Source organism: Pseudoliparis swirei, chromosome 18, assembly GCF_029220125.1.
Source record: "Pseudoliparis swirei isolate HS2019 ecotype Mariana Trench chromosome 18, NWPU_hadal_v1, whole genome shotgun sequence".
Taxonomy (NCBI): Eukaryota; Metazoa; Chordata; class Actinopteri; order Perciformes; family Liparidae; genus Pseudoliparis; species Pseudoliparis swirei.
The window spans coordinates 19974014-19996181 of NC_079405.1; the positions used below are offsets into that span (position 1 = coordinate 19974014).

The 22168-nt window shown below is 41.4% G+C and overlaps 2 protein-coding genes across 2 annotated transcripts; one reads left to right on the forward strand and one right to left on the reverse strand.

The window, feature by feature from the left end:
* Positions 1 to 2225: 2225 nt before the first annotated feature.
* ldlrad2 (low density lipoprotein receptor class A domain containing 2) lies at positions 2226 to 14521 on the forward strand. The gene is made up of 5 exons (XM_056437061.1): positions 2226 to 2390; positions 6419 to 6904; positions 7664 to 7813; positions 7969 to 8109; positions 11686 to 14521. Exons 1-5 carry the CDS (start codon positions 2300 to 2302, stop codon positions 11988 to 11990), a joined length of 1173 nt encoding a protein of 390 aa, XP_056293036.1. The 5' UTR covers positions 2226 to 2299; the 3' UTR covers positions 11991 to 14521.
* A 3641-nt stretch (positions 14522 to 18162) lies between these two features.
* Positions 18163 to 19760, reverse strand: LOC130208117 (G0/G1 switch protein 2-like). The gene is made up of 2 exons (XM_056437062.1): positions 19590 to 19760; positions 18163 to 19310 (listed from the first exon to the last, which is right to left on the reverse strand). Exons 1-2 carry the CDS (start codon positions 19684 to 19686, stop codon positions 18922 to 18924), a joined length of 486 nt encoding a protein of 161 aa, XP_056293037.1. The 5' UTR covers positions 19687 to 19760; the 3' UTR covers positions 18163 to 18921.
* Positions 19761 to 22168: the final 2408 nt, after the last annotated feature.

Genomic DNA, 22168 nt, shown 5'->3' on the forward strand with positions numbered 1-22168 from the left:
GTAATACTTTATTTGGTTGGAATAGAAATGAAAGGAGAATCTAAAAGTGAAACCAAGCGATTGTCTTAAAGAGTACAAGTCTACTATATAGTCTCATTGTTCAGTTACAAACATGCAGAATTAAATATGTTATCACACTAACAATGTATCATATCCATCTTTGTTATGGTTTAATCGGAGATGAGAATCTGATCATAAGAATATGCAGAATCGTTCTTGAAGCACCCCACAACTCAGTGACCTCAATCCGACATATTGCAGGGAATGGGTTAATGGAGACAGACGTGCACACATTCACTCAGTGCGAGACTCGCCTGGGGCTGATGACCGTCAGGGGTAGATACGTTTTGTTCTTCTCATCAGTGTCAGACATCTCACTAATGTGGGAATAGGCCTATGTGTGCCATTCTCATGGCTTGAGGGTTCACTCTGCCCCTACATTTCTGTATGTTTAAAACATAAATAGAAAATATGTCCATTGTTTTAACAGTTTAGTATTGTATATGCAAGATAACAGGTATGTTTATGCATGGCAGTTTCCACATTTATGTTTGTAATAAAAATGTAAATTTGAATAGCTTATATGCATGATTATCATGCAATTGAGAGACAAAGTTGATATTGGCATTGTATCAGTTGACAAGGTATGTTTTTAAATGGCAGTGGCACAGCCACCCTACTCACTGTGCCTTACACATGGTAAACATAAAAACATAAATATATGAACCTGTGTATTTTAATAGCTTAGTATTCAATTCAATTCAGTTTATTTGTATAGCCCAATTTCACAAATTTCAAATTTGTCTCGGAGTGCTTTACAATCTGTACACATAGACATCCCTGCCCCAAAACCTCACATCGGATCAGGAAAAACTCCCAAACAACCCTTCAGGGGGGGGAAAAGGAAGAAACCTTCAGGAGAGCAACAGAGGAGGATCCCTCTCCAGGATGGACAGGTGCAATAGATGTAATGTGTACAGAAGGACAGATTTAGAGTTAAAATACATTCAATGAATATGACAGTGTATGAATAGTTGGTAGTAGGCAAATTCCACGATGGAGACCTCCACGATCCATCGGGCAGATGTATTGTATAGTATTGAATGCACAATAACAAGGTATGTTGTACATGGCACGACGCCCAGTTTAATATCAAACACAATTTTATACAATATATATATATCTGGGGGTCCCTGCTCCACAACTATTAGTTTCGGGGTCCTTTGCTGGAAAAATGTTGAAGGCCCCTCCCTGCTTTAGAGGATTTCTTGTTTTTCTAAAAACATATTTCCTAGTGTCCTCTCCTCCCATGGTTTCCCTGCATCTCCCCATGCATCCCTAGTGAGAGGGACTGAGATACAAGGAAAAGAGCAAGTGAGGGAAAAGGGAATGCAATCAAGAGACTTGGGTGAACCCATGGTGTCCAAACAATGGAATTACAACTTCTGAGTCACGTGATGCCACGGAGCCCCAAAACGCATTTTCTCCATTGACTTACATTGGGACAGAAATGTCTGTTAATAAACAGATCTTTAGGTAAATCAACTTACCAGTAAAAACGCTTATATATACATTATTTTTAATAAGTTGGACTTAACAGTTGTAAAATGCACTACTAGCTGAATCCAGAGTTGTTCTTCCTCCATTCATGCAAATGAGAACGAGGCTAGACAGAGGGCTGGGGGCGGGGCTACAGGGGATGCCAGCACTTTTGCTCTCAGGGCCCATTGATGCAGAAGATAGCTGAAGATCTAGGTATCATTCTATCTGAATGTTAGAAGTCTAACTTTTTCTTTGCTTTATGCACAACTGAGAACGGTCATCGGGATGAACGTGGTGCAGTTCTCATCCATGGTGGAGTGATGGAGTCATGAACGATGACAGAAGTATAGGGTTTCCTAAGAGATATTAAGAGCTCTCCATTACTGCTATACACTGTGGACCTTTAAACATGCCACTGAGAGAAAAATAGCAGTCGCAAGGAAAAAGGAGACTACAGGGCACGCAAGCCAACTTATCAGTGACACGATTGTGGAAGTTTACATCAGGAGGGGCAACTTTTGATTATTCCTGCCTTGACAGCTGATTGGTTGGGCGTTGTCATGGAGACTACGGGACAAAGAGGAGGTTCAAATGGAATAAAAGCCAGAAGAGGAGGCTATTATGATGGAGAGCAGCGTGGTTGGCCCCAACCCACGGAGAGATTCCTCACATTGGATCGATTCCCGAGGAGCAGCAGTAATGAGTCCGGTGCCTCCTCTGTGAGCTCTCCTGCGCGCGCTCGTGCCTCAGCCCGTTGATGATGGAGGCAGAGAGCTGCCGTCGGCGGCTACTCAGGCTGCTCCTCCTGTTCGGCTTCTTGGCCCTCCACAGCTCGGCCATCGACACCGGTAAGTCTTCCGACACACTTTTCACTCACGGTTGGATAACGTTGGCACCGCGTTGAAAGGTGACGCACGAGCACTGCTCCTTTTAGTCCGTGCGTAACGCTGTGAAGGCGGGGAGAGTGGCACAGCTCTTGTAAGCAGCAGAGAGGAGTAGCTTCATAATCTCTGAAACTATTTCTTAACCAAAATAAAATTGAAGCTTCTAAAGTTGACTTAAGTATGGCTTCCGTGATGCTAAAGATTAGTTCCAACACACACATTGTTTCTGATCATTCAGAGCTCACTAGATGCGTTATGACTTTCCATTGTTTGGTGAGTATAAGAGACACAGCAGGTGAAGACATGTTAATTAATAGATATCATCATGAAACTTTCCCAGCAGATTGATCAAATCTAGATGATTCTTTTTGTTGTAGGGTTAGGGATTCAAGTTTGTGTTATTTTTAAATAAATAAATAAGGCATTATCATATAAAATAATGTGCACAAAGATTAATGTCCAAAGAATTAATGTTTTATTTTGTTGATGTTTTTACCGAAAGGAATTAGATATATCTTTGTGTCATTCCATAAATCATAAAATACTTATTAAAAGACAACGTTTGGTATAATAATCAGAGAGTCTGAGGCATAATTTCGAGAAAACAGTCTTTAAATATTTGTTTTGTAAAATGACCTTCATTTTGAAGCCACAGATGAATAGGATAATACAAATAACCTCATGAAACTTCCCAAGTTTAAGAAACTAATTTGATTTTAAAAATCAATTAAGTGAAAAACATAGTTTTTGTCTAGGATGTCCATCTTTAAAAGCTAATGAAAAAGTCAAATATTAATGCTGATTTTCACTCAAATGGATTACCAGTTTGAGCAAGTTTCATAATCTGATAATATCATTTATTATCTAATGGAAATGAATGGAAAACAATGGGCCCCATGAACAGAAAAGTATGGTTATCTAAATGGATAGCTGCTGTGTAAAGTCTGTGATTTGCAGTGAGGGAGCCAACACATGGTATGATCCTTAAAAACGAACTGTTTTTATTATTTTGTTTGTTCAAAAGTTATCGTTATTATATTTGTATGGCTATTAAATGAGGTTGAAGTGTTTTATCAGCGAGTAAATAATAAGACAGAGTTCAATCAAACTATATTGAGGTATCTCTTTAGTATACATTGGATCATTGTGTGGTTGCAAATCAATGAGCAGGTTGGTTTTAAAAAGTATTTTCAAAGTATGTAAGACAAATTTGAACCAGGAAAAAAGCAGCAGGAAGGAGAAAAGGATGTTGGATAAATCAAAATCAAGATGCTTATGGAACATAAACTAGAAGGAAGAGTAAACAAAGTGCCGAGGAGAGACTTGTAATGAGAATTGGTTTTCGATCAAGATATCTGGTTAATTAAAGGTACAAATAAAATGAAACAAAGAGCTGCATTGGCTGCTGGATGAGAGAGAGTGAGAGGCGAGGAGGAGGAGGAGGAGGAGGAGGAGGAGGAGGAGGAGGAGGAGGAGGAGAGGTCTTTTGTTGGTGTATCAGATGGTGCTGATTGGATAGCAGGACTTTGTTGATTGGGAGCTTCCCGAAAACCAAACCCGGGGGTCTTTCTCATTTCCTTGATCGTCTGGCTTGTAACCTAGATACAATCTTAGGAATCAAGGAGATACAAAATCAGGAAATGAGAAGAACTCTAGAGGCACAGAACATGACATAGTACAACAGCCCTGTATTTTAGTGAATGCAATTACTAATTTGCAAAGAGGAAGCTGTGGATCAGGGGATATAGTTGGCGGTGTGACCCTGAACTCCAAGTTGCAACCGGGGTGCATCACAACAACCTTTGATATACATCATTTTCTATATCTACACCTTTCACGATATGTGTATATGATAGGGAATTAAGTATGATATGATTGAAGCCCCCTGTTATTTCAATGCTAATTCACTGATTGTAAAGTGTCCACAGAGGACTGAATTCTTACATGTGTGAAGTGATAGAATACTATGTGTTGAGTTACCAGTGTAAGGATAACACATGATGGAAGTGAGGCTGCTGGCCTTTTCCCCACAATGCTGTCTCAGACACATGTATCACTATGGTGTGTGTCACACACAACTTCACCCTCTGGCTTTGCTCTCTGAAATGTACTCCATTTACAATGATACCTTTTTAAAGAGTTGGATTTTCAGCCTGCATAAAACATTACTGAGGCGTCCTCTTCTCCTCTATGTTTTGGACAGTGTCCCCTGAGGCTTTGTATTTACTTGTGCGGTGCAGAGAGCATGAGCTATTTCCCACCAACAGGGGCTCCCAGGCTTTGGGACATTCCAAGAGGTCAGTGCAGGAGCATCTAGTTGTCTCCCAGGGAAACTGAGCTAATAAACTCCAGGGGTGGTCGTAAATTCTCTCTTATTTGGCCGGTGGCCCATGGTAGGGGGCGGTGGGTGCGTGGGTGGGTGGGTGGGGGCTGCTGGAGCTGGATCTGTCCACCCATCTGCTATATGGTCCAGCCTGTTGATGATTTAGATGACCTGGTTTACTTTGTTCTGTGTGAGTTTCTACATCCACCAGTGTGTTCAAAACAAACACTGTATGGCACAACAACTCTCAGAGACTCCTAGAATTAGATCTAATTTCATCGTGTCTTCTTTATTTTAGTATCTACATATTTATTGTATCTTTATCAACTCTTTTTTCAGGATTTATGTGATATGATTAATGATCAATATATGTATTCATTTATTGAATTTCATAATAAAACATATACTTCAGTCACTTTCTGCTTTCTTACTTATTCTTACTACATACAGTGTAAACAAATCTCTTCCTTTGGTGAATAAAAAGAAATAATCCAAATAATAATAAAACTGCTCAAAGGTAAAAGATGAAACGAAAAAGGAATTGTGGTTCACTACAAAGCCTTAGAAAACTTATTCCCCTCCATAAATGTTAATCAATAAGCCTAAAATCTTGTTATGTTCCTCAGATTCCTCAGATAAGGATATTGTCATGTCAATATTATCTTTACACATCGGACAACTTTTCTTTTCATTACAACTAAAATGTCTTATTACCTTACATTACCATTATATGTCATTTAGCAGACGCTTTTATCCAAAGCAACTTACAATAAATGTATTCAACCACGAGTACAAACTCAGAACAACAAGAATAAAGAAAGTAACATTTCTTAAAGAAAGCCAAACTACAAAAGTACCAGAAGTAAGTGCCATTCAAGTGCCACTGAAGTGCTGATCTGTTTTTATTCACGATATAGTCAGAAAAGATGTGCCTTTAGTTCCCGGCGGAAGATGTGGAGACTTTCTGCTGATGTCAGTGGGGAGCTCATTCCACCACTGATGGAGCAAGGACAGCAAACAGTCTGGATTTTTTCGAGTGCATGATTAGCTCGAAGTGATGAAGTCACAAGTCGATTGGTTGTTGCCGAGCGGAGTGAACGTGTTGGGGTTGTAAGGCTTGACCATGTCCTGGATGTAGATGGCCCGATCCGTTCGCAGCACGGTACGCAAGAACCAATGTTTTGAAGCGGATGCGGGAAGCCACCGGTAACCAGTGAAGGGAGCGGAGGAGCGGAGTGGTGTGGGTGAATTTAGGCAGGTTGAAGACCAGTTGAGTTGCTGCATTCTGGATGAGCTGCAGAGGTTGGATGGCCTTAGCAGGTAGACCTGCCAGGAGGGAGTTACAGTCGTCTAGGAACCTGTGCCGAAGAGGACGTATTCTCCTGATGTTGTGCAGCATGTACCTACAGGAACGTGTTGTCTCAGTAATGTCGGCAGTCAGGGAGTGTTGACTGTCGAGTGTCACATGGAGGTTCCTGGCAGTCGGGGTCGGGCCTAACACAGAGTTAAAAACTTCTCTTCTCTGCCAAGAATGACACTCCAAAAGATCAAAATTCCTTTCGTGATCAGTAATAGCGTCTGTTTTGAGTTGGACTAATTTAATTACTGACATTCTCCATTTGACAGCTGATCTCTGTGAAATCTGTCTCATGTGTCTTTGTCTTGTCAGTGAACGTGGTGGACTTCTGTGGCCAGACGATCCGTGGCGACGGCATGATCGTCAACTCGCACCAGGAATCCAAGAAGTACTACTTTGTGACAATGGCGACTGACTGCCACCTCACCATGCAGGCCAGCTCTCCTAAGGACAATGTCCAGTTCCACTTCCGCTTCTTCCTGGTCTACAGTTTGCTCCGAGTGGCCCCTCTGAGCCCGGCCCCTCTCTTTCCAGAGTCCCCTCGTGGCTCCGCCCCTCTCAACCCCAGACTAGAGCCCACCTCTGGTGAAAGCTCGGGGGACCCGTGTCATGCCGGCTCATACGTTCAGTTCTATGATGGACGGGACCGGAACTCGCCTCCCCTCGGGCACCCTCTTTGTGGGAAGAGCCCGCCCCGGCCGGTGTTGTCCACAGGGAACTACCTGACCCTGAGGCTGGTGACCCGGGGGACTCAGCCCCGCGTCGACTTCGTGGGGGACTTCACGTCCTTCAGACTGGGTAAGAAAGACACAGACATCCTCCATCCGTCCTACAGATGCTTAGATGACATTCATACTTTAATATGATGGTATTATGATCCAGAGGATCTGAAAATAGAAAATGATGGACAAGGTCCTGTATTTTATGTAATCTTGGAATGTATTATCTGTCTCATACAATAGCAACTTGTGAAACATCAAATTGTGTGTGTGGCCAGTATAAGTGAACTGGTAACGTAGCAGGAAACATCAGACCCTGGTTCATCGAAGTAGGTTTTCACGTACTCAGAATATGGCTTGGTGTTAGTTATTGTCGCTTTGGTTACCAGCCCAATTATTGAGATTTGGGATTGCATTGTTGACTGAGCTAATTTTAGATGTTTGTCAAATTGTTACATACTCTTATACGCTCTAAAGTTAAACTATCAACATTTGAATATGACTTCAAATTGCCCGAACCAAAACACAATGTTCATTACAGATTTATGTCAAGAATAACTTGATGCACATGCACATCTAAAAATGATTATACAATAATTATTATTATTAGAATTATAATGCAAACTGGCCGTCATCATTTACTTTTTTCTCCAACCAGAAGTGACACGAGAGGCTCAGTGAGAAATATAACAGAAAACTGAATCCTTTTTAAGTACAAAATGTTACAATTCAATTTGTATGATGATGAAGATGAAGACTAATTGAAAGCACACTGTGAAAGGGTTAAATAACTTAAGTATTAAGTATTTTAAATGACTTACAATATCTTCCTCTTCAGGTTTCAACCAATCAGAGTGCAGCAATGAGCCCTATTTCACCTGTAGAAATGGGAAGTGTATCCCTCTCAGTCTGGTGTGTGACGATAAAGGCATTGACAACTGTGGGGATGGAAGTGACCTGGAGGAAAACTTGACCACGGGTTGTAAAGGTCAGTTAAGTGATGAGGTGACATTTGTGATGCTTATATGTTAATATACCTGATTGTATTACAACATGCTTAAAATGTCAAAAGGGAGTATCTTTACAGTTCAACAACAGCTCTTCCCAGAATTTAAAGTCTGACCCTAATCTGTCCTTCATCAGCAGGTCAGCTTTTACCTCCTGAACCTCCGCCGCCAATAGCAACCCCACCCCTACCTTTTGTGAATCCACCCACAGTGCCGATTCCTACTCGTAACAACTGTGGCATGGCAGACAGCGCTCCCAGTCATGAGTCTGTAACAGGTGAGTTGCAGCTTTGCCACAGTAGATGTCTATTAATTCAACTGGTAGAAACACTGTCCACCAGCAGGAATCCGTCAAGTTGTAATGCACCAAGCTCATGTCCTGTAGTCGGTTGGTTGGTTGGTTGGTTGGTAGACAAATTAACTAACATTTGGATGCATAATGTCCTGATGACTGGGCATAAAACTAATGGAGGTGACCATTGAGTCGTTAATTTCACTAAAACCTTGTAAACTAATAGATGGTGATGAATTCTCACGGCAGGGAGCAGCCTTTTGAGTGGTCCGTCTCTATTCCAGCGTCAGAGGTGCAAACACGCACTGTTTGGGCCCACCTGTCAGCTTCTGATTGCTTTTAAGGCCCGGCCAAGTCTGGCCAAAGAAAACAGCTATTCTTCCATTCTGACTTATCCATTGAGAGAAGGGGTTCACATTAGCCTACTGTGCAAATTGCTCGCTGTGTACTAGCTGAGAACCATTTTAATGCACATTAGTCAGGCCGCCGTGGGGGACTAAAGACTGGATGAACAGATTCGGTAGCTGTGGTTGAATTTCTTTCATTTTCTAAGAACGTAAATACTGTCCGTCTGAACAGTAAGTTGGCCCCAGGCATATCAATATGTATGGTTCATTGACTCACTGAGTAACTTCAATGACAGCTACAGTCAACCTCAACACCTAACCAATCATTTTAGAATGTTAACCACGAGGCATTGTGCATTTCTGCAAGCGTGATGCAAGGCTGATGAAATGAATTTCTAAAAATAAAAGTATTTTTGGTTCTGAAATAAGGATGGTTTGCTGAAATGTCCAATACCAACACTTTTTCTTGAGATTAGGTTGGAAATTGCAGTGGTTATTGCATTTCTTCTTACATTGAATACAATTGAATGATTTATGATTTATTCCATGGGGACAGATTGGAAAGATCCAGCATACTTTACACAGACAAACAGCTCTCTGGTGCGAGTATCAGAGCTCTCTGGAGCAGAGGGGTAACCATGGTGACTGTCACACACCTTCACGAGTAACCTTCCCTTCATCTTCATCACCTGCACCAAACGATTGTGGAAATAAAGCCAGTGACAGCTCTCAATAACTCTATCCTCATTGTCGGTCCTAATCATAATGCCATAAGAATACACAAGTATATAAATGAATAGTGTTCATCTATCAAACTTCCTTTTTTAAAAGATGTCCAGGGTGGTTGATACCAATGATCATCACAATTATTTTGGAAGCAATCAGTCTGATTGGGTAAATATATAAATACTGCAGTGAGACTGGTGATGTGTTATGTTGTACTATAGATACTCTGGCACTGTTAGGACTGAGTTAATAGTAGTCTTTGTGAGTCATCATAAAGACCCACTGCTCAGCAGCTCATCTCTATGCATTAACATTCATGAGGTGCTGTGCATTACTCATTTATGGTTGAACGTTGGCGTGTAGAGGGATGTGAGGCTGCAGCGGCTAACATTTACAGGTTTATTTTAGATTCAGGAAAGGAAATAGTTCAATGGCAGGCATACGCAAGGGTTTATAAAAAATGTTGTACAATACATTTAGTGTGAATCCTACGCACTGTTTTATATATGAGACCCTTGATCTCAGCCGGGTGTCTCTGTAATGACGACTGCTGTACAATTATCGTTATACAAGTTCGAAGTCCTTGTATAATGCACTTTATACACTCGTAACAAAACACAAAGGTAAACTCTGGTAGCTATGTTAGCTGTTAGGCAAACACACTGTCCAAAACCATCACAGTGTGCAAACTGCTTCCGCCACTCGCAAAGGGGCTTAAGAGGTTAAGAGTGGTGAGTGAGGAGTCAGCAGGCAATCAGTGGCGGTATGAAACAGGTAATAAAAGGCGTTCTGAGAAAGTGTGAGTACCAGCAATAATTATGCCGCAGCAGACCGTGGATTTGCTGTGGACAGACACAGAGGTGCACACTCACTCAATCACACAGTCAAACACACAACTGAAAACATCACCTCTCTCCAGGTCTGGTGCAGATTCTTTACAACAACAAAACACATGAAGCAGCGCTTACTGGTGTTGGAACAGTCACCAGTGGGTTTCTTCCCCAAGCACCGAAGGATAGGCATACGAAGAAGGATATTTGGTCATATCATTTATTGTTGTTGCAGACTGTGCCTCTGCTCTCCACCCTCGCTCCTCAGTCCCTACTGCTCCGTTATGGGGACAGATGCACACACACACACGGATTGGCCTCAGCTGAGGCCGATTAGACACCGTTCCCTGAACCACATCCCCGCTCCACCCACTCTGCAGCCGAGCATAAACCCACCTCGCTGCCACAGTTGACAAATGCGTTTTAGAAAGTTTAGTTTTTCAGATTTAGTTACAAAGCTGCAGGTCTTGCTTTATCTCTCTCTCCCCCCCCCCCCCCCCCCCCCACACACATACATTTTACTTTTAAAGTGAACACTTACAAATCAAACTTAACGAGATCATGGCTCAATAAATCTGCTCACTCATATCCTGCCTGTTTTCGTTGTTGTCACACTGCTATTGGCTGTCACACTGGAGAGTATTTATGCTTTTGTTCTTTTACAGTTTTTTTGTGAACTTCACAATAGTTTTGCAGAACAATATAAGCTTTGATAAGATGAGGAAAGTCCTTCATTTTGGGTCCGTCGTCCTCCTCAAAGCCGCAAACTGTGACTTCAAACTGTGACGCTCCGTGTAACATCGCTGTACACGTCGCTCCAACAGCTGCTTTTTTCCGGGTGTAGTAGATTTATAAAATACAGAATTTAACTACACAACAGCTGCTAGCATCAACAACACGGCCACTAACAATTGTTATCTATTATCCATGTTGAAATGAATCCCTGGTAGACCTGGCTGTTTGCTCATACAGGGCTCAACGAATCAGGGAAGGGCACGTCGTGACTGCTAAGACCCAATCAAGTAGCGAACGTGGGTATCGACGGCATTGTTTCCAAATCCATGCGGTTCAGCCTGTCCGCACAAGGATGCAACCCTGGAGTTTACAAACTTATCCAACCTCGGGCTCATTTTCAAACTTCTTTATTTTCGGTGCCCTAAAGTTAAACCACCGGTGTAGTGTGGACGCTCAGTGTAAACTTAGCAAAATATATGCATCTTACAAGGAAATGTAGTAGCATGCTGTCATTAAAAAATTGTGTTTCCACCACAGGAAAATATTCACCAGCCTCCAGACTTAATAGACCACTTAACCCCCCATAAAACCACTATTTGTTAGTCCACGTCTGAATACTTTCTGATTGTTTGTGATCTGTGGTTAATAAACACTGTGAGACCTGTGACTATCATCACCAAAACCATTAGTCCCTTCTGAAGATGTAAATCTGTAAATCTAAAGTTTAAAACTAACTTTTATCAAACAGGAGTGAAAGTGCATTTGTTGGGGGACTATTTTTATGAGATAGTTTTTTCATTTCTATGATTGGGACTTTTGTGGACAGACATTGCACAGACTGAAGAGCTCAAACACTAGTAGTTTGGTTAATAACATGAATGAATGAATGAATAAAGATCATTTTATTTTGTTATGATCCCTAGACTCCCCTGCCTCCCTGTCCCTGCTGGTTCTCTACATCGTCCTGGGTGTGGTGGCCGGCGGCGTGGTGCTCTGCTGGTGTTGCTGGTCGCCCGGCTGGTTCCTTTGGCGCGTCAGCGTCTGTCGCTTCTTGCCCTGCTGCAACTCGGCCTGCGCCTCCTGCCAGCTCTGCGCCCGCAGCTGCACCCACAACAAGGAGCACCGACTGGCAAAGGTCACCCCACACACACCAGGCAACGGGGCCCCTTCAGGCACGGCAGCCACCGCCAACGGTGCAGATGAAAATGTTACCACGGCAGCTGTTTAGAGCAGGATGGCGATCTGTTGATCTGTTGAGCACATACTAAGACTTGGGAACAGTGTGGTGGTGGAGATGAACAGTTTCTGGATTAGGCACCGCAACATCACCAAGTATCTTTATGGGGAAAGTCGGACCGATGTGGTCCAGTTTGCAACGCTGAAACCATTTGAGTTGTACTGTGTTTTGTATTGCTTTAAATGTAATGAGGATGCAGGTGATGGGGCTGCTGTGTTTATGTTGTTATAAGAAGGTGAAGCAGGGTACTGTATGACTATGGATTGTGTAAAAGGTACGAATGTATCTGAAAAGATAGGAGGCGGGGTTCTTACAATTACTCAAGAAACGTTTTTGTTTCGCTTAAGTCATCTCTTACTTGGCCGGTTTTTAGAGGAGACAATGAAGAGTACTCGATTCTTAGTCCTACATTTGTTTGTATATAAACATACTGTTCTGCTCTTCCTTAGAGGAAACAATTTAGTCCCACAGTGAAACCACACTTCCAGTCCACAGCTTTGACCCAAAGTGTGCCACAGACAGACGCATGCTGAGGAAACAGCCCCAGAACTACAAAGTCACCCACCTGGTGACAACAGCTGTTCTCTGCTGGAGAAATTCCTCCAAACTTTCCATTCTCCTCCCAGCAGTCCTCTGTTGTTCCACATAGAAGCCAATGTGGAGTTTGAACAATAGAGCACAAAGTCGCCCCGTCTATAGTGGGAAACGTTTTTTTAATTCTTGTCATTTAATGCACACAAGCCAATGTGTCATTAACAACACCTCTAACATAATGCTAGATTACAGTTGTCGTTACTTAAACTCTTAAAGTCGTGTCTTTTGGTTTGTGTGATGGTGAATCTCATCAGGACTAGTAAACTGACAAGAAATATACTCCCCTGCAGAGTGTCTTCAAACATGTTTGTTGTTAGATGCCACCGCCATGTGGCCGCTAAGTCAAGTCTGAATGTATTTCTGTTTATGGCGGGGCGGTTATGTCTCAAACTTATTATGTGTTCAGCCATGATAGTGGCATGGACAGTGTTGGTTGGTTAATCGGTTGGTCCACCACTTTGACTCAGACTGAAACAAATCAACAACTAACGGAATGCATTGATATATATGTACATTCATGTTTACCTGGGATCAGATGAGAATAACAGAAACACATGTCACAGAGAAAGCTCTCAAGTTTCAAGTAATGCACTTGCGTCTGCACCAATCATGAGCTACTGGCAGCCATGAGCATGGTTTAGATGTGAGGGAAACGACACACAAAGGAAACTGTCTATTCCAAACAACAATGGTAAATGGTAAATGGAATTGTACTTGAATATCCTACGACTACTCAAAGCTTGAACACTACATGTCATTATCACCCATTCACACCCATTCATACACTGATTACAGGGGCTACCATGCAAGGTGCCCCCTCAGAACGAAGCAGTCACACCCATTCATACACTGCAGACACAACTACAAGTAATTTAGGGTTAAGAGTCTTGCCCAAGGACACATCGACATAATAACCATATTTTCTCCATAAAGGTGACATTGGATTAATACATAGCACCCGTTTGGGTCAGACTGTACCGTCTCAATGACAAAGGGTAATTAATTCCTAATGATAATCACAACTCCTCTACTTCTGGTCGAAAAAGATACAGAATATGCCGGTACTACCCAGTTTTTTTCATTTTTATCATGCTCCACCTTACTTAAATAGGTCTCCTGTACTAAAACAATCCCTGCTCTTTCTTTTAATGTTATGCTTTGGGTGATTGTCACCTTGGATGTTTCAGCTGTGGACTCTCAATTCTTCAGATCTTGGCATTTTATCCATTATGAATATTTAGTTGGGAAAAATTTACTGAGCTGTTTTTAATTCCATATCAATTAGTTTATTTCTAATTCAGTTTATAATGGTAGTAAATAAGTAGTACCAACTAAATCTATTTTTAGCCTTAACCTAAAATAAAAAATAATGGACACTATGGAAAATACTGCATCCTGGGAAATATTATTCACTAGACTTCACAATAACGTTTTATAAGTTTGAACACACTGTATTTCCAAGATTAGTTTGTCGTGTTTCTCCAACTTGCAGGTCAGTTTGTGTAAAACTGGTTAAAAATCTCACAGTTCAAACCAGGATTGGATCACTTCCTCCTCCGCACCGCTGTCGGCCGTTTGTTCTCTATGGGACTCCGAGGCTGCTTGGTTGACACTGTGGAGGGCTTGGCAAAGAGTCAGCAGCTCCACTCTGTGTGTGTTGCCTCTGGTATCCCCTGGCAACCTTTCAAGTCAAATCCCTCTTTCTATAAAAGTCAGGAAAGAACACCTATTGTCACTGTAATTTGACTTTCTGCAATTCACCTTTTAACCCCTTTAAGCCCTTTTAACGGTTAGATTGGTATACAGTGTGCAGCAGCTGGAGGGTTCAAACGGGTTCAAATGTCAAACGGGCTGACACAAAGCAACATTTCTGTAGAGGCATTAATGTCAGAAAAGGAACTTTAAAGTAAAAGTACTTCAACTCTGCAGAAAAACTGTTGTCCAATTTTTGCCAAATAGACTTGAACAGAGTTGAATCCACAATATGAACTTATCACACCTGTGCACGAGTAAAGAGAACTCTCAACTCTACCCTTAACAAACTGAGGTGTAAGAGAATAACCCTTAACAGACTAAAACGCTGGAATTGATCCTTAACAGACCACAAGGAAGTCCAACGTGATACCAAGTCGACCTTTGCCTTAATCATTAAAGCAGTCACCATTTAATTTGAAGTACAGTTTAGTCATATGGATAGTCCCCAAAGCTACTAGAGTGATGTTAAATAAGAAATGTTCCTGTTCTTAAAAGTGTATTAATCTTACATCTCTTAATTTAGTATATACACTTTTATTTAATACAAATTCTTAATATTTGATACTGTTAAAATCTCAAAATGCATTTGATATCATCTGGTTTATATCTGTGAATATACATAGCAGACACAATTATAATATACAAAATTATAACAAATAATTGTATTTTTCATCATTTTTATATAAATAGAAGTTCTTTATGTATCATCTTCTATTCAATTCAGTTAATTTTGTATAGTCCGATATCACAAATTACTAATTTGCCCCAGAGCACTTTACAATCTGTACACATACAACTTCCCTGTCCCACATCGGATCAGGAAAAATTCCCAAGAAATAGAATAGGGGTGCATCAGCAGGGCCACGGCAGGAGGCATCAGACACAGCCAGGTCCAATGAGGACTATGAGACGTGAAGCCACAAAGACTCCGGGGATAAAGCAGAGTTAATAATGTGCGATGGAGAGATGGAAATTCATCCATAAGAGAGAGAAGAGGAGATAGAAGCTCAGTGTATCCTCCAGCAGCCTATAAGCCTACAGCAGCATATCCAGGTGCTGGACCAGGGCAAACCTGATTCAGCCCTAACTATCAGCACTATCAAAGAGGAACATCTTAACCCTCCTGTTACCTTAGGGTCAATTTGACCCCATTCAATATTTAACCCTCCTGTTACCTTAGGGTCAATTTGACCCCATTCAATGTTTAATGTCGGTGTTCTTTCGGGTCAATTTGACCCCAGGCTGTTTTTCACTGTGTCAAACATATAAGAAATATCAACTTTTTTATATATTTAAAGGGCTATTTAGGTAGTCAACAAACAAACATAAAGTACCTCACACTTAAACTTGGAAAACAATATTAATTCTAATAATTTTCTGGAGGTTTTAATTGCTGGGGTCAACAGGAGGGTTAAACATTGAATGGGGTCAAATTGACCCTAAGTTAACAGGAGGGTTAAGGGGCCGATCACACCAGACGAGACTTGAAAACGCTTTAAAAACGTGTCGGGCAAAGCGGTGCGCCCGTCGAGCGGGCCTGCGTGCACAAAAGGGCGGTAAAACTTCATTTACAAAATGGATTCAAGCAGACGTCGCGCTCTTGCCCTTGCTGTGTTGTGGGATGATGAAAAAGGAGGTTTGGGGTTCACGATATAATTTTAAAAAGTACGGCGAATACCACCATCTATTCCGCGAATTGTGTCTCGATGACGAACGCTTTCAGTTGTACTTTCGACTGTACAGGAGTCAGTTCGAGCTTCTTCTGATCATGGTGAGAATTATAAAGCTCTTCGTAATTAATACCGCTAATATTAGTGTCTCGCCATAGTTTGCCATTTTCTTTTGAATTTCCCGCTGTTCGTACCACACGAAAACAGGAAGGAAGTGGTAAAGTAATAAAGCCCGCCTCTTGCTTGATCCGACTGGCGGCTTTGGCCGAGTGTGACATTGATGAGCTGTGCGACTCCGCGACTTGCGCTTAAAGGTTGAGAATATTTTAACTTTTATGTGCGCCTAAAAAACTGCATTAAACTGCAAAAAAAATATTAAACTGCTGAAATAGTGGTGTTAACCCTGATGCGGTTATTTTGTACGACCCCTTTTCTGGTTGAAGTGGCCTTGGGACAGAGAGGGCTGTAAGAATAAAAACTCTGCTTCTGCTCTCTGATATGAACCCTGGGTTGTCATGGATATGGCTGTCCGGTGATCAACTTGGTCATGTTCGCAGATTTTGAATGCCGTCTCTCCTCATCAGATCAGGTTTTCCCCAGAAAGTCTTCCAGTTATCTACGTAGCCCACACCGTTTGCTGGGCACCGCCTCGACAGCCAGAAATTGGGGAGAGGGTCAGAGAGAAAATAAATGGCTCAATACAAATGAATCATTAAATGAAGGGGACCTTGAGTCTATATTAAACTGTGTGTGGTGTGTGTGTGTGTGTGTGTGGTGTGTGTGTGTGTGTGTGTGTGAGTGCGTGCATGTTATCTTTTCTTTTATCTACCGCTAAAATGGGACGACCTTTGCACTAATTCAAGCAAACTTCTGGATCTCTAAAAGTCTAAATAATTCTGCTATCTTGTAATATTCTGTCACCCAATACTAGTAGCCATCTGAGTTTTTGTGGCACTAAGCAGGGATGTATGGGTACGCTTTCATAGATTATTTATTGGATTACGGAACATGGATGTATTATTGACAAGTCCTCGGGACAACTTTACTTCTTCGTCCTCTCATGTTGGACTGAGGACACACTGGACGCTAAAGTGACTCACTTTGGCCTCTGCAGGTGCATGTGATATTACAGGACAGGACGTCTTGGATTCTGGTTCTGACCTGACACGTTGCACCTTTAACTACTCAGCATTAAAAGTATAAAACTGCTTTGAAGGTTATGCTTTCTTCACACACAGTTCCATACAACTGTATTGAGGACTGTCGTTTAGGTCAACTGTGTTCAGAGATTTACGGGTCATCCGTTTCAGCCCTCACATAAGCCATCACTCAAGCTATTCTAAGACCATGGAGTATCATGTTGACTCAGGGCCATCCCACTCATGTATGTGCAAACTGTGCACGTGTCAGGCAGCATTGTCCCTTTCTTGGCTGTGCTATCTCAGTGAACCATGCTGCTGGATCTGTTGGCGACGGACCTGTAGCCCTTCAAAGCCTGCAGTCCGCCATCTAACCACAAGGGGTTCAGGGCAAACAGTGCATCTTAGTGCCAGTTAACGGGACAGTTCACCCTAACATCAAAAGTACATTATTTCTCCTCTTACCTATAGTGCTATATATCCATCTAGATTATTTTGGTGTGAGTTTGACTTTTAAGAGATATTGGCTGTCGAGATGTCTGCCTTCTCTCGATATAATGGGAATGGACGGCACTCTGCATTTTTAGACTCTGGGGTGAACTGTCCCTTTAACCGTACTTACCCATACCACCTGCTTGGTCCTCAACAGGAGCTCTCTGGGAATTGTTTGCATTTGGAGCATGTGCTTTATGTATTGCTCATTCTATTAGGTTAATGGTTTAGATGTCCCGACTGCCTGTGAAAACTAAGCTGAAGTGAAACGTTCGGGATAAAATGCTACAGCTGTGAGTCTGTGTGGATGAGCTTCGATCATCTCAGCTTCACTCCGTTTTTACTTTTTAATTAAACTATATCTCACTCTCCTCAAAAAGAGTGTTCCAAATCCATAAGGTTAAGACTGATAACAGTGATCTGCAGTGATCTTAAAACACTTCAAATTCACCTGTGCTTGATCTTGATATGTTGGTGAACAAAATGTGCAGCAAATATTTGAGGGAGACAAACCAGAGGGAAAGCAGACTTTATTTTAAAAAATCATCTTTATTGGTATGAAAAAAGATTGTATATGTAAAGTACACATAACATAAAGTTGCTCTCCTTGAACATAGAGTGCGTGGATTGGCAGATCAGATACCTCCAACAGACGACAGGCAACGCTACACAGCAGCTGCCGTCAGGTACTGCTCATAAACGTCTAACTTCATTATTCACAACTTGTAAAACAAAATTGTAAAACATCAACAATATAAACCTTTTTGTTTTGTTTGTCTGCTGTTAAAAACGGGTTTTATGTAACACACATTAATATTTCAAGGCTCATTAAGTCTTCATGTCTTGTAACCCTGAATATAGATTTATATCCAGACCACCATTCAGCAACAAAACATTTCTCCAGGGATGAATAAGAAAGAAATTACTGTTTTTCAAGTAAACTTATTCTGACATTGAACAATTCTTCCAATCGGAGGATTCCAATCCCTGTCTGACTGAATGTACACTTTTCCCTACTATAAACTGAGACCTATCAAAAAGTCAACGTTCCCATGTAGGCTACCACTGGAGCCTTCGGGTGTCTTTAATGTGCATAAAGGCATACTGAGAAACATTTCCGACAGCACTTGTATCACAGAAGAAAAAGCAGCACAGAAGGGCAGGCAGCTCAGACACTTCTGTCTCTAAAGCATCAGATTATGTACGTGTTGTGTTGCAGGAGCAAGTTCCCTGATAAATATCTCAAGTCACTAGGGGCTGACCCCTTTGGCTTTAGGAAGCATACAACCGGTTGGCTATGCTCCGCTGGCTGAGTTTATGGGTCTTGTAGAAGTTGGTGCTCTCGGTCACAGCCACTTTTTCATAAGTCAGCTCCTTCTCCTCCTCCTGACCCTCCAACTCGCTCTGTACCTCGGCCTCAACAGTTCTTTTGTCCAGGTACATGTCTGTGTCCATGGACTCGGCAGAGGAGAAAGGGTAACACACGGTCTCGACCAGGCCAATGAGCGTCCCCAACAGTGCAAACACCGAACCCACCAGGTAGACCTTCAGCAAACCACGGCTGGGTTTCTGACTCAGCATCTCTTTGGCGAAGGGGATCAACTCCTGCATGCTTTCCATTTCCAATGACTGAGATGCAATGATGAAGGCTGTATGAAGATCTGTTAAAAAATTAACAACATTAGATGTTTTCAGTTTTGCAAATGTAAAATTTTTCACAAAGTAGCCAAAGATACTGCATTTTAAAAAACTGCAGTTTAAGACATTGCTTTGGGTTTCGGTAACTCTGCAGCCATTAGACTCAACACAAGATAAGCAATAAGAAAGTCCTTTCTGAAAACACACTCATGTAACCGCAGTCTAATATTGCATGACTGCATTTGGCACAAATCTTAAACACTTTAACTGCCGATATTTCAAAGAGCAGCTTAATGACTTACTGTGATGTATTTTGTCGTTTGTTCCAGTCACAGGTTGATCCGACTCATGAGCTCCAGTTTGTGGCAAGAACACACCTTTGCTGGATAATGTGGCCATTTATAGCCCCACTCTCTCCACCCACACAGTGACAGCTGCTGAATATTCAGGAAGCACGGAAGATCCCCGAGCCAGAAACTTTCACCCAGTTGGGTGACCATTACACCGTCTCACTAATATTCCATTTTATATTCCATCAGAGCATCTGTTGGTTCAGACGTGAGTTTATAGTGACTATATGTACAGTATACTGACTGCTATGCTTTAAAACTAATATTCTCAGAATGTGTGTGTGTGTGTGTGTGTGTGTGTGTGTGTGTGTAAGCTCTTAACAAGTGAGGTACGATACCAAATGTACTGGCACCAATCTTCAAATTCAACCATCACCTTTGAGCTCCACTCGGCATCTGACAAGTTTTATGAATGCATTTTTTATGGTTGCAACACTATGGCAGCGACAATACATTTAAACACCTGGCTATGTACTCCAAACCTCTTCTGTGGTTGTTCCTGCTGCAGCCAGTGTCTCCATGATGACACACACACAGACAAACAAGGTGAAAACAATACCAGCGTCGCTGCCGCGGCTGGTAGAAAAACAATATGATATCATTTTCAAACATGTATAGTTTGTGTCCTCCGGTAATTTCCATTGTGCCCTGTATGACTTCCAGGCATCTATGTGCTGCATATGTTATGTCAAAGTGTGAACATGTGAATGTCTTTATTTTCTAATGTTTTATTTAGTTTCAGCATGCTGTCTGGTGAAGCTGTTTTCTTATATAGTTTGTCTATTTGCACAAGAGAGCTCTGAGCTGACTTCACACTTATAATTAACACATTTGATCTCCTAGAATGTTTCTTTTAACAACATAACCTCTCAGCGATGCCTGAACACAGCTCATTATAATGTTACCCCAACATTTTCCATTGCCTTTTATCCATATATATCAAAGTCCAGCTGACATTATTTCGGCCTCAAAGAAGTCAAACTAAATCATTGATTCATGCTTTACAGATTATGTTTAAAGGACTACAAACGATGGCACAGGATGGACACTAAAAGTGATCTATTTCAGTCATAGGTGAGGATTCTAACTAAATAAAACAGGAATGAACATATGATGTTCCTCAGTGGTTTGTCAGCTGTTGCCCTACAGGTGACTTGAGAGTCCATGTGAATCTTCCACATCAACACTCACCCAATCAGGTGAAAGGTTGTGTAAACCCGGTCCCCTGCCCCCTGTCTACTGATGCTGCTGCTGTGACCTGTGGTCGGAGTGTAACCACACGGAACAGCACGCAGAGCTGACCACACGCCTCACGCTCACTCACGTTGCTGACTAACATGGCGCAGCACAGGAAGTGGAGAGACGTGACGGTATGTCGAGAAGCAGACATTACGTGATGACATCAACTTCACATTTTTCTTAAAACATAAACAGGAACATGTTATTTGATTTTTACATTCGCATTGAAAATGCGGAAGGTTATGTTTTGATCGCCGTGTATTTCTTTATTTATTTCTTTATTTATTTATATGTGTGTTACTCGCATAACTCAAAAAGTATTAAACCGAATCGCATGAAATTTGGTAGGATGATTGGTTATTTTCTGGGGACCATTTGATTAGATTTCGGGATCGATCGGGTCAAAGGTCAAGGTCATGAAAAGGTCAAAATCCTCTTTTTTTTCTTTTTCTGCGTGGACAATTTTTATCCAATTGGCATGCAACTAATGCCAAAATGTTCATAATTCAATGCCCAATCTTGTGATATGCGAAGGTATGCGCTCTACCGAGTGCCCGTTCTAGTTAGTTATTGTTTGATCGGTATTGAAAGAAAAATAAAATAAAGACAAGCCTGTCAGTTTTCGTTCTAAAATGGCAGTGAAAAAGAAATTTTAGTTTAGTGGGCCAATCAAATTGCTTTTAATCTATAATATACTATTTGCATTGCATACTGACAAAGATGTAACTAATAGCAACGATATTCCACCTCTCAGAGCCTTGCTTCTGCGGATGCTGGTCACAGTGACTTACTGGCACACCTAAATTAAATATATCTATCATTATAAGGATGAGTAGTACTCACACCTGTGTGTTTGACGAATCAAAGTAGTGACTGTTGATCTAACTTCTTTGGGGATCTTTGCCCTCACCACAAAAAAACTCTTCCCTCAGAATAAATGAAACATAGTTTTCTGCTGGATTTTTCCTATTTAAAATTGCCTTTCTAATATTGCTACTAACCAATTACAACATTTTCCATATCTTTTGTATTCGGGATTATTTGAAAACATTGGATTTTCATTTTTATCTGAAAGGGTTAAAAAAACATATCTTACTTTACACTTCTAGATTGCAGTGTGTGTGTGTGTGTGTGTACAATAACACAATTGAGTGCAGAAACATTTACAAACCCATACATGTATTTAAAAGGTCTTAGGTGTTTCTTGCTTATTGCTCTATCTTGATGTTAATCTCCTTATGATACCAATAACTTCAATAAAGCAGCCGATTCCCCATTTCACTGTAACAAAG

Excerpts from the sequence above, each read along its gene's own strand:
- LOC130208117 (XM_056437062.1), bottom strand. The coding sequence starts at position 19,686 with ATGGCCACATTATCCAGCAAAGGTGTGTTCTTGCCACAAACTGGAGCT. Across the intron at positions 19,311-19,589 it reads AAACGACAAAATACATCACA|ATCTTCATACAGCCTTCATC; the intron begins GTAAGTCATTAA and ends ATTTTTTAACAG.
- ldlrad2 (XM_056437061.1), top strand. The coding sequence starts at position 2,300 with ATGATGGAGGCAGAGAGCTGCCGTCGGCGGCTACTCAGGCTGCTCCTC. Across the intron at positions 2,391-6,418 it reads CAGCTCGGCCATCGACACCG|TGAACGTGGTGGACTTCTGT; the intron begins GTAAGTCTTCCG and ends TTGTCTTGTCAG. Across the intron at positions 7,814-7,968 it reads CTTGACCACGGGTTGTAAAG|CAGGTCAGCTTTTACCTCCT; the intron begins GTCAGTTAAGTG and ends GTCCTTCATCAG.